The sequence below is a fragment of the Schistosoma haematobium genome, chromosome 2 (genome assembly GCF_000699445.3).
Source record: "Schistosoma haematobium chromosome 2, whole genome shotgun sequence".
Lineage (NCBI taxonomy): Eukaryota > Metazoa > Platyhelminthes > Trematoda > Strigeidida > Schistosomatidae > Schistosoma > Schistosoma haematobium.
In genome coordinates, this window is record NC_067197.1 from 28,203,057 (window position 1) to 28,220,687 (window position 17,631).

General features: G+C 31.7%; 1 protein-coding gene across 2 annotated transcripts; it reads left to right on the plus strand.

Annotated features, from left to right (window-relative positions):
• Positions 1-204: 204 nt before the first annotated feature.
• On the plus strand, positions 205-16,164 carry RNF41_1 (E3 ubiquitin-protein ligase NRDP1; the record flags this gene model as incomplete). 2 transcript variants are annotated; one of them, XM_051214806.1, is made up of 3 exons in its annotated part: positions 205-1,210; positions 2,159-2,246; positions 14,468-16,164. In XM_051214806.1, 2 exons carry the CDS (start codon positions 626-628, stop codon positions 2,180-2,182), a joined length of 609 nt encoding a protein of 202 aa, XP_051067997.1. In that variant the 3' UTR covers positions 2,183-2,246; positions 14,468-16,164. The 2 variants fall into 2 exon arrangements, with proteins under 2 accessions (XP_051067997.1, XP_012794349.2); XM_012938895.3 differs by lacking the exon at positions 2,159-2,246 and having other exon boundaries at positions 626-1,210.
• Between the last annotated feature and the right edge of the window lie 1,467 nt (positions 16,165-17,631).

The window sequence follows — 17,631 nt, forward strand, 5'->3', positions numbered from 1 at the left end:
GTTTCGTCCTGGTTTTCCATGGTGGTCTAGCTTCAATTGACTCATGATTTCAACCAGTGAAATAAACATATTTTTGGAAAAAAAAACATGTATGGAAGAGTAATTATTTAAATTTAGTGTACTTTATTTCTCTTTAAATTGATCATTTTGATAGAAGTCAAATTTAGTTGCTTTCAACAATGTTTTATTACATTATGCAATGGTTATTCATAATAAACAGAAATATAAACTTGTCAGTGTTACATCACATTACATAAAATAGTTCTTTCATTTCTATGTACCAAGCTACAGTATTCACCAGATATAAATGTAACATTACTCACCATACATATTTATAAAAATTGTTACATTCCTCAAAGCTTTTTCATTGGTTTACTTCCATTAACATATCAGCCAATAGTAATTCAATGAATTTTAACACTGATCTGAGTGGTTTGTAAAAGTATTGAGGAAATATTAATCATTGATCAACAATGTATCATTTCAGGCTAAACAAGTACGATGTATTACAAATATATACTGTTATGAATTGGTAATAATAATAATAATAATAAATTTATTTATGCATATAATGCATGAATAGTACAAAACTTATTCTTTATCATCACAATTTAAAGTTTATTGAATGAATGTGAATATGGGTATTCCAATTGATCGATTTGTAAATCCAGTTGATGAAAATCTAATCTGTGGTATTTGTCATGGTGTATTTATTATACCTGTAGTAACAGAATGTGGTCATACATTTTGTGCTAATTGTTTAAAAATATGGTTAAATTCAAAATTGGAACATTTAAATCATTTAACAATAAGTGATAATGAACGAACACGTTTTCAATTTACATGTCCAACTTGTCGAACAAAATTAAATGTTAATAATTCACAACAAAATAATTCTATAAATTCAGTCGTAAATACAACAAACAATATAAATAATCATATTAATAATTATTGTTTTCATGATAAACCAAATATTAATTTATTATCAATAGCTAGACCAGTACTTGCATTAAAGAATTTTTTAAATTCTTTACAAATCTATTGTGAATATGCTAAACGTGGATGTACTACTATTGGTAGTGTAGAATTAATACATTTTGGTAATCATCGACATGTATGCGCTTATGTACCAGTTGATTGTGCTGGTTGTGGTAGAACATTAAATAGAATTGAATTAGCTGCTCATCAATTAGGCTGTTTTGGTATACAGGTAAGCATGATTTACAATCTTATTTTTCCCATAAATTGTACTATCAACCAATTGACATATTATTTAATGTTAATAGTTGGATTTCTGTGTCGATCTAAACTAGACCACCACTGAAAACCTGAAAGCATTGAACGTCTGTTTCATCCTAATATAGGACTCCTCAACTGTACGCATCCACATTATTTAGCGCTCTGACTTTGTTTTAACTTATTTTTGAGTAATATTTAACAAGAGAATTAACAATATGTATTTCAGTCTATTTGAAATTTAGCAAATGAATGACGAGAGTTGAGCTGTTTCCTAATGTCTGAGTTTGATATCCAACAAAATTTATGATAGACACTAATGTAATCAACAGAAATAACGATTTACTAAGTTCATTGGAAAAAAATATCTAAATAAAAACAGTAATAAAGGTTTACCTTTAATGTAAATTTTTATTTATGATTATTTTTGCCTACAAGTATTCAACCTTAACTAGACCGAAAATTAAAAGGAATGTTAATTAGATTTGCATAAAATTAATGTATTCACATGAATCCTCGAAATAGATACAATTCTAATTACTTAGCTGGAAACATTATCATTGATTCATCATAAGCCTTTAGAGTGTTTGTATGTAAAGAGAAAAAAAAGACAACTCCAGATTTTTAATGATACAGATGGTTGGAAATCTATGACTACTATCCTGACAAATTTTATCTTATTAAGTTTTGAGCATATCGAAATATCGTCAATTATATATTGAAATACTTAAATTCAAAGAATAGACTAATCTGTATGGTAATCTGGAACACATAAAGTTGAATTAATCCATTAGCTGAAATTGTATGTTATTTACTAATAAATATTTATAGTAATCCAATTTTTGTTTATTACTAATCAGAAAATTGGTTAGTTTCATTGTTTTTATCAATTCTAAACTGTTAGTCCTCTTTTATTTGACAGACTACACTGAAACCCATCAGATAACAGAATGGAGTCAACCATAAATGATACTCCAAATCTTGGTCGTATCGTGGTACTCTATGACTTGGTGCTGAGTATTATTTTATTTATGATCATTTGATTTTATCTGTAAAAGAATTCAAACAATTTTCGTCAGAACTGTAATAATCTCAGTGATATTATTATTGTTATATCAGTAAATGGGATTGAAAATTTAAGTAAATTTGAAAATGAACCTTAAAAGTTATGTTTGTTTTAAAGAAAAGATGAGAGATTAACATTTCAACATTTGCATATAGATTGTTTTCATTATTTTTGGCATATACTTAAATAATTATGACTGAAATTAACAATAATATAAGTGACTTTTACAATGCTGTCTACATTTAAATACAATTCGCTGAAAGGAAATTTGTTACAAACAATAATAAAGTCAACGAGAAAGATGTTTATAGTTATTGTATTACTTCTGGATCTACTCACTTTTTCTGTTACGAAGCAACAGTAAAGTTGATTACAGTGACTATATGACCACACCTACAGTCAATTAAGAGAAACAAAAGCTGCTTTCAACAGTAACCAATACTTTTCACTTTTAGGGTTCACATTTTTGGTTATCTTCTGTTTCTGGGAAATAGTATGACTGATCTAGTAGTAAGTGAAAAGTGGCAGCATTTCTAATTATAGCATGAGTGTTGAAATAAGAATAGTAATAACAATAATAATGACAATAATAATTACAATAATAATAATCTTAATCCATTTTTGTCTTGTTTGTTTGAATCTTCCCGTTGATGTTTAGGACTGTAATTATCAGTCTCTTATTGTTATATAAACATGCTGTGCTCATTGTCTTGATAGTACCTTAGGTCACAAGCATTATAATCAGAGATGCATAGTGGTTAGCAATGGAATCCAAGACGTCCGTTTTGTCCTATTTGGGACTCGTCAGCCAAATGTACCCGCATCGCAGAGTTGATGTTCACTCTGGGACTCGAACTCAGTACCGTTCGCTTCAAACACCATCGCATTAACTACCCAGTTACTGATAGGTTCTGGATTCGAATCCCGCTAACGGAATCGTGGATGCGCACTACTGAGAAGTTCTACACTAGGACGAAACGGCCGTCTAGCGCTTTCAGAGTTTCCATGGTGGTCTAGCTTTAATTGACTCATAATCTCCACTACTGGAATTACTATAATATCCACCAAAATCCCTTCTGATACTAATTCCATATTTATTGATATTTCATTGTCTCAATGTTCCGATAATTTAAAAAGAATTTTCAAACATTTCAGTTTTCTTTTTATTGTATAAACTATAATTTAAATAGTCACAGTTGATTGATCACTGGGTGGTGATCAATGTCATGCTTGTCAAGTCCCCATTTAGTGCAGATCGAATGCTATCGACCACGTTGCAATGTGGCCACCAGTCTAGGTGACTCGACACTGCGTGCACTATATATTGAGATTAGATGGTGGTTGGAGGTAGTCGACAGGAAACCATGGCCCCAGGAAGTCAGTCGCGGCCCGGATAGCTCAGTGGTAACGTCTCTGACTGTGAAGCTGGGTGACACGGGATCGAATCGGCCACGGAGCACTAGTTCCCCCAAAGAATACAGGTACACCTTGCTGATGAGTGTCAAGTAGCACGAAACCCGCGTCTAGGGTTTCCTGTTGACTACCTCCAACCACCATTTAATCTCAATATAATTTTAGATAGTTTTTGATAACTTGGAATTGTTTATTCAAAAAAAACTTATCAAAATCAAGAATCAGCTATTTTTCTTTTAAACAAAAAAGAAAGTATAAATACAAACTAAAACAGAAAGGAATTTATAGAAAAAATGTTGTTTTTCTTTTACTTCCTGAAATATATTTCTATGTTTAATACATTGCAATATAAATAATATTATTGTTTTAATAAATATATAAATACAATTGATTTTAGCGCTTCAATCAGATTTAAAATTTTTGATTTGCTTTTATTCTTATAAGAATTTCTTTTTTTTTCTTTTTTGGAAGTCAAGGTCAGGATTGAATTGTGTGATAAAACAAGTACATTTCTATTTTTTAAAAAAAACTTACTTTATTCATTGAATAACAGATCTGTTTTTTAATATATATATATATATATATATATATATATATATATATTTATATTTATATATATGAGATAAGTAAGAAATGGTAAAAAGGGAATTTTAACCTTTTATGATTTCTATAGTAACCTATGTGATAGAAGGAATAAAAATCATAACTAGAGTATTATTTTTAAATCAGATTCTTACTGATTTAAATTTAATAATAAAAGTTCATTGAGAATTTGTTTGGGTTTATTCTCTAAATTTTCTGTCTTTGAATATCAAGAAAGTTGTCAGAGTAGTAGAAGCAAAAACGCTATCAGTAATATTGTAGTGAGCGAGAACACAAGTGAGGACAATCGAATGTATTTGGACACAAAATGACAGAATATCTTAGTAAAATCTGAGAACTATACAGTAAATACCTCATTTGCAAATTGTCAATTCATCGTCTCAAACTTTATTTTTCCTTCATTTCCACACTAATCATTCCTTGTTCACGTTCTCTTTTCTTCGATCTTCGTAACTTTCTGACTTCAGCTATTTCACTTTCGATTGATGATACATACTACTTATCTCTGTCGACATCAGTAGCACACATCACAGTATTAGTGGTAGTAGATATGATTATGTTTTCTAAACAATACTTCATCACCAAATCAATCGATGAAGTAGTAAAACTTCATCAGTTGAGATGGCTAGGACACGTTTTACGGATGTCCAACCACTGACTGCCCCGACGTGTGATGTTTTCTGGTGTAAGAGTAGGTTGGAAGAAAGCTAGGGGCGGCCAGACCAAAACATGTCACAAATCCATGAAGTCACTGAGCCATGTCTGTAGGTGTAAACTACCTGGTCGGAATCCGCGAGACGACAGCAACCGATGGTTAGAGACCTTAAATGACATGGCTCAAAATCGTTTGCGATGGCGCAGGTGCATCCACTCATTGTGTTCTCCCGAATTCTAATCTTCTGAATTCTTTATGTCCCTTTCCAAGTACGTTTCACTGGATTATACTTCTTGAATGATATCTTCAAGCTCTAATCCTTCGGATTACTGCTTATACTCTTACTACATCTACCACAACGGGATTTGAATTGACAATTGTATCTGTGTGTTAATGTGGTATGGCGAATCGAACTGATGTACGTTGATACGAAGTTCTACGTTGTTACTGACTGACTTACTGAACCGATGCATAGTTGTTGAAAGAGAAGTCGGTATAGACATATTAAATTACGAACAAATGTCATAGTATTACAAATTTCCTGAAGGGAATTAGTGTGTGAGCGATGTTATTGGCCATTTAAGAGTATGATTTATCTCGCATACTTTTAAGAAGGAAAACTGTTTCCCCATCGCTTTCGTTCAGTAGATCGTTTTACTTGCAACCTGAATTGTTAGTAGTCAAGTAGAAAGAAAGTAGTTTAAAAATTTTAGTATAAAGTGTTTGAAACGATAAGAAATTGGTTTGAAGTTATAGACAAGGATGAATTGAGAAGATATTAGTCGTAAATGACTGTATGTGCAATAAAGATGATGATATTTTTATGTTGAACTTAGATATATTTTAATTCAAATTACAAATGTTGGCAATGTCTATGAAACTATGAAAGTCAGAGGGCACTGAACAACTCTTTTGTTCTAGCTTAAAAATTCTTATCACTGCTCATTGACCATTCCAAAAGGTGTTTAATCCAGAGTCGGCTGAACCTATATTAGGCACGTTCTATTTAGAATATTAAATTATAATCCAGTGGTCAATACTTTTAATGTCACTTGTTTTGCAATGAAGTATAGACTTTGATCATTATTAACGGCCTGCATTGAAAATCAATTGATCTTTGAGAAATGTACAGCAACACTACTGCTGAAAATTCTCATTTAAACATTTTATAGAAAGAATGAATTAAGCAAAGAGGTTTTTTCAGTTAGTTTTTCATCATGGCTTTATATAATAACATATAAGTGATTTGCAACAATGAAATAATACTCATTTGTTTAACTGTATTTTTCAGATATTTACTTTGGTTAGTGTAATCTAATTTCCTTCAATTAGTCAAGATTATTTTATTATCACTGTAACACTGAGTATTGTTTCATTGTTGCTAATGAAATGCCATGATAAAAAACCAGTTGAGAAGAGATTTTTTGTCTTTTTTTTAATTAGTAGTATTGTTTAATATACAAATCCAAAGATTATTTCATGATCTATGCATTAGGAAGGATCACTGAAAATAGTTTGTAATTTTATATTAAGTATTAACTTGTTAGCTCATCATTCTGTCGATTGAATTAATCTGTTTTTAAATGTTTAAATATTTCTAGCACAAATTTCTATCTCTATGAAATCACTCGCACTTTCAACGTAAAATTATATTGTATCTCAAATTTATTTTAATTTTTATTCACCAAAAATTTACGTTTATATGTATATACATATATCGGAAGGGGGTTTTGTGTAGATGTTAGTAATTTGATGGTTGAATTCATGAGTCATTTGAAACTTCAAGAAGTATTTCCTGGAGTTTTAGTGAGAAGACATGAACAGTGGAGTTCTGCTGTGAGATAGTAACTCACTGAAGGCAATGGCGGACGGTGGTGCAATTTCGTGAATTGGTTGACGTTAGACATTAACACCGTCGGATGTCGGCTCAGTGGTCTAGAGGTTAAGCGTTTGCGCTAATATTTTTCTGTCCTTACAATTGCACTCTTTATCTCGATAAGCAATTATGTTCTTTGTTCAGTTCACTAATGAAAGCTGAATTGTTATTCAATTAGTTAACTAATATATCTTTAACCGTTTTTTGTCGGTTAAATGTTTGCTGCCCAACTATAAATTTAGTTTTCGGTTGAACCGATTGATGTTGGTCCACCGTTGGAAACCTGGAAGCACTGGAGGGCCGTTTCGTCCTATGTTGGGACTTGTCAGCAGTGCTCATCCACGATCCCGCTCGGGGGGTTCAAACCCAGGACCTTCAGTCTCGCGCGTGAACACTTAACCTACTAGATTGAGTGATCGAAATTTATTACACAATAATAAGCTTGATAGTTACATCCATCATCAATAACTAACTGCCGAGTGAAAAAGTTTCTGCCTTTTAAGTATCAAATTGACTTCGTAAGTATGTAGAGTAGAAAGAATCTTATTTTCATGAACACTTTTTACCTTGTGACTTATATAACATCAATTCAGTAGTTTTATTCCAAACTATTAGGAACATGTGATCATAAAAGTTTTTTAGTTCATATTTTTTAAGAGAACTTCCTTTTTTGATAACATGATGGGTTTGTATGAGCGGTTTAATGTAACACCTATTAGGTTTGTTTTACATATATATAATAAAGGACTAAGTTTCTCTTACTCACACGCAAAAAATGGTTACTTGTTTGGTTGCTTAGTAACTTCAAATGAATAAATAAACAGCCCAAAATATTATATTTGTTTTCAATTTCAAATAATTTTTATCTTATTAAATGTTTTTCTCTTTCAACAGTACTGGTGATCGATTTGCAACTGGTAATATTTTGATAATTTTGCTTTGGAATCAGGATACTGGAAAAAAATGAAGCATTTCAATGTATGATAGTTGACAGGGATTAGAGTGAAGTGTTTAACTTAGATTTATCGTTCGTTTGAGCCATGGTTTGTCTAGTATGCGAAAGATGTTTTTTAAACTGAATGATAATTTCGCAATAACTGGTTTTATGCTGGTTTATGATTACATAATTCTCTTAATAAAACAAGTGGAATGATTAGTATTACTGTATATGCAGCTCGATGGGGGTTTTATGTAAATAAACGGATGAATTAATGTCTGTAAATATATAAGTACTGTCTCTTTATTTTCACTGACTTTTATTCACTTTGTTTGCAGTTTGGTCTTAGGTTTAACTATTTTGATATTTATTTCCTGGAAACTTTTAATTGTGTAAATTACTTAATTGATCTAGGTTTGGCTTTAGCTATACTTATATGTTATCTTTGGGAAATTCATAATTCTACTGTATATTTAGATTGACATCATCCAATGGCATAATTGCAGACACTATTTTAGCTACCTGATGATGTCTGTGGATATGAAAATGATTGGTGGAGGTCCACGTTCTAATAAGAGTATCAGATTACCAAAGTTTCTGTATAATCTGTCAAGAGATGAGCGAGTTGTAGAATTCGACTTTCTCATCGAAAATGGCAGTAAACCTGTTTATCGTAGAAACAAACTCGAATGCGATAAGTATTCTGCATAGTATTGCTAACCGAACTCAAGTAGACTTCCTAAGAATTCAAGTTCTTAATGTATATTATGGTGGTCCTTCACAAAGTGAATTTAAATGTGGTTGGATAAACCTGTATCGGTCAATGTTCTGTCAATGTATGACTTATTGACCAACCAACTAAAGTATTCTATTTATATATTTATTTGAACATATAGATATTGATGTAAGGGGGCACCAGATACATATGCTCCACACAAATCTCATTTGAATTGTGTGAAAGCTGTGATGCTGCCCAGGTGCCCGAACCAAAACTGGTGGTTTTCTTAGGGGCCACGCCCGAGGCCTTCGACCTAAAGGTCTGATCCACAAGGCACTGGAGCATCGTACGGAGATGCAGTCCTATGGTAGCCGGTGGCCAACAATTGGTTCATACGCTGTTTGTTTCTTCAGGATACTAAAGCCAGTCCATGTGCACCATTGATTCGGAACCAGGGTTTCCCAACTCCCCTTGGTGGACTCTCCGTGTCCACCTACCGGGGTAAAGCGCCGGATATTTGATTTTCGTCCTCTTAACCTCGTAAACAACAGTAATGCCGCGAGAAGGAAGTAGGTAGAGCTTCCCTGGCAAAAGCTGTGTACGCGTGGCCATGTGAGACCATTTCGAGAAGGAGAGCGAACTCTCCACACTCTCGGTTGTCCCAGGGCTTTGAGGGCACCAACTAAAGTAAGCGTTTTTATATCTTGTATTAAATGAATAAAGATTGTTTGCTTAGTTAATGCTTTTTAATCAGTAGTTCACATCAAATAATTCAGTAACACTGTTAATCCTACTACAAAACATACAGTTACATTGATATAAGCATTATGAAATACTTAATCACATTCAAGTACGAAAATAATTTTTTAAAGAATTAATGAAATAATACATTTTTACTACTATTTCAATACAATTTAATTTATAAAATATCTTCATTTATCTAATATATTTAAATCTTAATACAATTAGTCCCCCTGACAAATTTCGATAATGTAATAAGAAAGACGAAGATTATCAGGTGTTGTATAAAAGTGTAAAAGGGTGTATACTAACGTTTATTGAAGCCTTAGCCATATGAAAATTCAAACCCCCTTTGTGTATTCAAAAACAGTTTGTTCTTACCTTAAACCGACCCTGGTAATATTGACTTATTAGCCAGAGTGATTAGGTTTTGAATTGTGTTCACATTATTATTATTATTACTCTTATCATTATCCTTATCTCCTCTTACCCCGTTTCCTGTCTAGTTGACCTTTTATTTTTTTATATATAAATGCTCTTAACAAGTATATGTGTGATCAGATTGTTCGAAATGTATTACACAAAAATATCACATAGTTCTGATAATCTTCGTCTTCTTATTACATTATCGAAGTAAATCTTAATACATTATTATTATTATTGGAATCAGTGAATTTTTCTCATAGAATCAAAACACTTAAAATCAATAGCTTTGTCTAGACAATTTCTAAAGAAGTTGTTAGTGTGTTTTAAATAATAAATTATAAGTGTTATTTGTGTTTCTGTACAACAATTCACTTATTATAATTCATATTATGAGTTTTCTCTTTAATTGTAAAGTTATTTTGGGGTATACTTTAACCATAGATATATATACATATATATACCTATCAAGGTTTATTGATTTATTGGGATTGCCAGTATAAAGTTGAGTAGGTTTTTATTCAGGAAATTATTATTATTATTATTTCATAAGTAATACAGTGTGAAGTAATTTTGTTTTGTTCAAAACGTTTTATCAACTCAAATGATACATAAATTCAATCTAATTAAAACTAAAATCATTTCATATTGAAAATAGAATTCTTAATTATTAAAGATCAGAAGTACATAATGCTGAAAGAAAAATTAAAAACATAAATGAAAATTGTTTGTTTTTTATATATAAATGTATTTTTTGTTTTCTAAATAATACTAGTACTGATAATAAAAAGTCAGTCAGTCAGTCAGTAACAACGTAGAACTTCGTACCTACATACATCAGTTCGAGTTGCCACACCACATTAGCACAGAGATGCAATTGTCGACCCGAATTCCGTAGTGGTAGAGGTAGTAAGAGTATAAGCAGTAATCGGAAACATTAGGGCTTGAAGCAGATAATAAACAATGTTAATACTATAGAAGTTTTATGTTTCGATAAACCAAAAACAAAATTTATTGTTTATATTTTTAGGTTATTGATTTATTGTGAGTGGAAATGTAAAAAAGAAAAAAATCAGAAAAGTATTCGAAAATTTATATAAGATATTATTGATATAAATAGAATAAGAGAACATAAAAGTATATTGGCAAATTTTCTATGAGGGATCGATACTTACTTACTTACCTACTTACTTACTTATTTACGCCTGTTACTCCTCGTGAAGGAGCATAGGCCGCTCACCAGCATTCTCCATTCAACCCTGTCCTGGGCAATCCTTTCCAGCTCCTTCCAGTTGTTATTCATCCTTTTCATATCTGCTTCGATTTCCCAACGTAATGTGTTCTTTGACCTTCCTCTTTTCTGCTTCCCTTCAGAATTCCAAGTTAGGGCTTGCCTCGTGATGCAGTTTGATGATTTGCGTAATGTATGTCCTATCCATTTCCATCGTCTTTTCCTAATTTCCTCTTCAGTTGGAAGCTGATTTGTTCTCTCCCAGAGAAGTCTGTTGCTGATGGTATCCGGCCAGTGGATGTTGAGTATCTTGCGTAGACAACGCTTTATAAATACTTGTACTTGTATCATAATTATTGATATTTATTCTGAACATAAGAAGGAGATATTAGTTGCCAATTAATTATTATTCTTTCATTAAAATTTGTTTACTACTAACAAATGGACATGTGATGATAATAATAATAACATAATAAATTATTTTTCTAATTTCTTTCTTTTTCAGAACCGTAGATAAAACAGTATTTTTTTGATAAAAAAATAAAGTTGATAGGGGTTACACTAATTAGTATCTAGATAGGAAAAAACTAATGTTCATTAATCTCATTTGTAGCAATAAATGACCTTGTAGTTTTTTTCAATTTATTTTATAATGGATAGTTATATTAAGGAGGTAGTTGATATTTGAAAGAAGAAACATTAAATATCATTTTAGTATTTCATACTTTGTGATTTAAACTAACAAGTTTGTTGTTGTTGTTGCTAGATCATGTTAAACCATCATCGAAAATCTAGAAGCAATGTATGGCTGTTTCATCATAGTATGAGACAATTCAACAGTACATATCAACGACACCGGATGCAGGAGTCGAACTCAGGACCTTTGGTCTTGCGCGCCAACCTGAGGCTTTCTGATCGCTGAGTCAGCGCCCATATGTGTGAATATCTAATTTTAAACAATCCACGACGTTTTATGACCATTTTCTATTGTCACTGGTGAATAACCACCTCACACCCCATACGGTTGAACTACACTGGTCAATGAAACTCAGAAATCTCCACAATCTAATAATAATAATTATCATGTGCTCGCTAATGACTAGCTTCAAGAGAAAATTTCCGGAGTTATATTAAAAAGCCAGAACTTGTAGAGGTACTTCTATCTGAAGTTTATGTTGATAATATCGTTCAGAAGAACGATGAAAGCTCAACGACCAAACCATCCAGCTCAGAGAACAAAACTCCATCAAAATAGTAGAGGTACACCTTATGGGATGCGTGGCATTTACCCATAAAAAATAATGGGAGGCGGTTGAACAATATCATGAAATGATTGAACTTAGACATTAACACCATTTTATGCCAAGTCAGTTGTCCAGAGCCTAAGCGGTTACATATGAGATTAAAGGTCTTGTGTTCGAGCCACGCACACAGGATCGTGGATGTGCACTGTTCAGAAATCTAATACTAGGACGAGATGGCGTTCACCGAGTTTAGGTTTTCAGAGGTGGTCTAACACTGATTGGTTCATGATTTCAGTGAAATTCAGCAATCTCCACAATTCTATACGAATGATATTGTATGCTGAATTGAGGAAATAATAAATCTAGTGATATCGTATACATACAGACTGAGACAAAGGAAAGAGCCTTTACCTGTTTAGAACATGATATTAAAAATGTATCAAACTTTCAGTTATGTATAATTTGTAACAATGTCTGTTTGCGAGTTTCATTAGTATGTTGATTGTTTTTATCGAGTCGAATGCAAATGTAAATTCTAGTTGTTTGCTGTATTCGCTATATCATTATGAGGTATATTAGGATACAAGATCCATCAATTACTCAGTTATTATTATGTTATACAGCATTAGTTCTTCTAACATATTTCATGTGGTGAATTATATCATTTCATGAAGTTATAATTCTACGTTAAACGTTTAAATTAAATGACTTTACTATTAACCTTTTTAATTAAATAATGAAAAAAATTAGGGATGTACTACTATGAGTTTATTCTTATCTTATGATTCATAGTGCTTTTATAATTCCTACTTAACATATAACACAAATTCCAACCTTAAACAGATCCATTCAAACAATCGTACGGTTTAACATCTTGTGACTTTTAAAACTCAAAAAGTAATTTTTTCTAGATGAAACTCACGATTATATTAAAGTTTACACTTAATATTCAAAATACTTGAGTTGCATACCTACATACATTACGTTTCGCATTGATAATATCAGAAAATTTTGAAACTATTTTACATTGATTGAAATCATGAGTCAATTGAAGCTAGACCACCATGGAAAACCTAGAAGCATTGGACGGCCATTTCCTCTTAGTATGGGACTCCTCAGCAGTGCGCATCCACGACCCCGCACCCCGCGAGATTTGAACCCAGGACCTATCAGTCTCGCGCCAGGCGCTTAACAAACTAGACCACTAAGGAGTCCCATACTAGAACGAATTGGTCGTCCAGTGCTTCCAGATTTTCCATGGTGGTCTAGCTTCAATTGACTCATGATTTCAATCAGTGAAATTTCTAAACTCTCCACAAAACCCCTTCCGATATTTTACATTTTTCAGTCTATGAGTTGTCCCAATTTTTATTGAAACTAGGTATATATATGTAAATTAACCAAATAATAAAGTCCGTGATTGTAAAGCTTGCTCAAAATGTTTATTATATCGGAAAAGCAATGTCACTGACTATTGCATATTTTTCGCTTGGATATCCGCTGTAGATAACTTAACAATATTCTTAAGCACAATGATAAACAATAATGTTCATCAAAGAGAGACAAATTAATTCCTATAAACAAGTGTTTCTTCGAATTTTTATGTTAGTTCACCTCAGATACAGTCACAAGTTAGTTACACAATCAATACATTGATTGTGATATACATGATACTGGACAGACCATCATGATAAATTAATTGTAGATTTGTAAACAAACGTAATGCTCAGCTAGTATTACCTGGAACTTCTTCTTAAGTCATAAAGTCATTGAAATGTCAAGTGACTGTCATCTAGAAATCCTCGATATATTATTATACTATGATCAAGACAAACTGAAGTGATACCAAACATTCACAGGTATTTATTCATCTAAATCTTGATTGCATCCATAAATGTGTAAAATCAGAAAATGTGTCTGTTTTTGTTGGAAAGAATAACAAACTAAATGTACAATACAAAGATATCAGGGATATTTTGAAAATTGAACATTTTCTTGAGTAAAGAATATTTTTAACCGCATTATTCAATTATTAATTTTATTTCCATAACTAAATACAATGAAAATTTACGAATATATCTAGTAGGTACTCAATCACTTTATGCTCCAAAGAATAAATGATATTCGGTTAATTTAGAATCCAGTGATTAAATATTACTGTATACATCTAGTGAGTAATATATTGCCTTAGTTAGTTATTCATTCATGCAAAATAATCAAAATTTTTAAAACATTTTGTTTTGTTTACTGTGGAAAGTTATTAAACCATAGCATATTTGAATCTTTTATGATAAATATTTACTTTTTTTTTCTTCATGTGACAGGCTGAACTAGGTGAAATACACCGGGAAAATATTAAACTATCTCAAGAAGTACAATCAACAGTTGATGTTGGTATTCAAACTTTAACATGTTCCTTAGAAGAAGAAGAAGAATTGATTCATCAAAGAAATTGTACACATTCAACGCAATCCAAAGAGATAACAACAAATTTATGCAGTTCCAGTGTTCAAACATATGATGAAAATTTAAAAAGTACATGTGATTTTCAAGTTCAAACAGACTTCAATCATAATTTATCTTCGATAAAAATTGATCAACATTACAATAACAGAAGTTTACAACTTTTAAATGTTAGTTTAATTAAACTTGTTCATGCATTACGTGTGGAATTAGACTCAGCTCAAAATGAATTATATATGAGAAATGGGAAATAAGTTTAAGATTCCTAAATAATGAAGATTATCGACTATTTACTGACTTATTTAATCAAATAAATGAATTTATGAACTATGTAAAACATGTTTTTATACTATTACCAGAATAATAAATCATAAGCCTATAAGAAGAAGGTAAAATATATTACACGTAATGTCATAAACTACTTTTAAACATATAAGTAAACTGGAGTATGAATATAAAAATAGATTTTTATGTTATGTGGATTAACTAATTATAAAACAATTAAAATACAATTTTTATTTTGTTTGCAGCTAAACGAGGAAAGCTTCTAAATCTCTTTTAGAAATTGTATTTACATATCAACCTCTCACTTTGTATAGAGTTTCCAAATGATTACAGGGAGCTTATGTTACCCTATGTTGTCAGCTATCAAATAAACTCAAGACCAATAATTTTATAGAGTTTATCTTAATGCTGATGAAAATGGAAAGTTTATATACATTATTTATAACTTTCAATGCCGTCCCAGTAGTATATTGTAGGCATATCTAATCAGATTTGTCCAATACGTATCATGTTAGGGACATGCATAAACACATTTAACAATGAAATTCTGCATTTGGTGGCCCGCTTGAATATCTAGGCTACCTGTTCCTGTCATACAGATCATTCAACAAGTTATCTCTCTTTGCTTGTTTTAATCAATCATCATGTCTATCAATCGTCTAACCTATTCAGATGCGTTTATGAAAGATTTACAACTTTTCGCCGTACAACATACAAAAAAAGTACAATCCGAGACATCGTGGTGTCTGGAAATATGCATTGAAAAGAATGAACATCATTCAGATGTCGATTCCTGAAATGCTAACAGCCAACTGTCTTCGATTCATACCAAGTCTAAACACGTATCATAATTCTGGTACAACCATAATTCAACAATCCTGATCAAATGATTTATAAGACAACTGTTCATTATCACGACAAGATTTCAATATTTGTCATTAGGATCGATCAAGTAATAAGAAAATAAAACTTCTTGAAATACTCTGTGCTGAAAACTCCATATTGTGTCAAAAATATAATACTGAATAAAGTCATTAATAGTAATGATTATCTTGTCTAAATAAATGAATTGAGTGTCATAATAAACTAGGGAATAAGTGAATAAAACTGTACTGTGCTGTGAACTTTGAGCAAATCACCAGTCAATAGGAAAAGTGTTTAGTTATCAATCAATGAATAATTAAAAAAAAGTAAGTTTGATAATCCGCTTCGTCATAATTAGTGATCAAAAACGGTTAGGGTTAGGAATTCGAAGTCTAAGAAGAGTCAGGAGCTATGGACAAGGAATGAAGTAACGGTTTTTACCGCAAACTTACACCATTTATAACTATAATTCCATCTTTTTACGGTTATTTATTGGGGTTATGGGGACCAGGTTTACTAGTCATGGTTAAAGTGAGTGTGTACTTTTTAGCTTTACAAGCATCCCTCACAATTCTTTGAATCACATCAAGTACACCCAGTGTGTTATCTGCATATTTGGGGTCAGCTATAAGGAATTATTAGCTGAACTCGAGTTAAGAAATGAGCTGACCTTCACTGCGTTTCAGATTTTACGAGAAATCCAGTAATCCCTTTTTTAACTGTGATGATTCGCAAAAGGGTGTTAGTGTAGTACCGTTTTAGCTATTTGTTATTATACTATAGCATTAATAAGTTTCTCTACTTCAGTATAGATGTTGTATCGAACTGTTCGTTTTAAATAATTCCAAGATGTTGATCGATACATAGCATCAGCTATTGTATGAAATTGAAAAACCATTGTAATTGTAATTGAATAATCTTTTTATGAATATGTAACGTTCTACAGATTCTTTATGAATAACAGAGAATTAACATTGTCAACCAAATATAGTCCGTTTCCTTTTTTATTTGTATGTTTACATCTATCTCGAAGCCATAGTAACAATCAACTTATTTAGGTAACATTAATAGAAAAAAGATACAAGAATGTCATTATACGTCGTTTTAACACAGATTTAAATAAATAAGATGCGGAAAGTTACTATTATGCAACGGTTTTGTCTAGACATTTCAATTGTTTGGACGAAATGAAACTATAAATCTTCTTCCTTATTATGTTGAAGATGCAAAATACTATTCCTTGAAGCTGTAACAAGTTTGTGTTGGGTTCAGTAAAGTAAGAACATAAAATGAGGACACGGTGGATATAAGCTTTATCGAAAATATTCATCGTAGCTGAGTTCAGGATTTTTCACCTTCATACCTATGTAAAACTAAGATACCAACTCATTGTCAACCAGGATTCTTCGACCAACAGCTTCTCCTTTCCAGTTCTTCACATTCGTTATTCATTCTCTTGATGTTTACTTTCAATCCCGATGCAATGTGTTATTTGATCTGCCACTATATTTTTTACTTTCAGGATTAAAAGCTTTGGCTTGTCTCGCGATGGAGTTTGATGAATTCTACGATGCCTCCTATCCACCTTCATTGTCTTTTCATAATTTCCTCACCAGTCAGAAGTTGGTTAGTTCTCTTCCAGAGTACACTGTTGTTGGAGGTATCCGATCAACGGATATTTAGTATCTTACGCATATAAAGCTTTACAAATACTTGTGCGTTTTCCATGATGGTTGTGGTAGTTCTCCAAGTTTCAGCCCGGTATAGTAGAACTGTCTTGACGTTCGTATTGAAGAGTCAGACTTTGATGGTGGTTGACAGCTGTTTAGAGTTCCATATGTTCTTCACCTATGGGAATGCTGCCCTTACTTTGTCA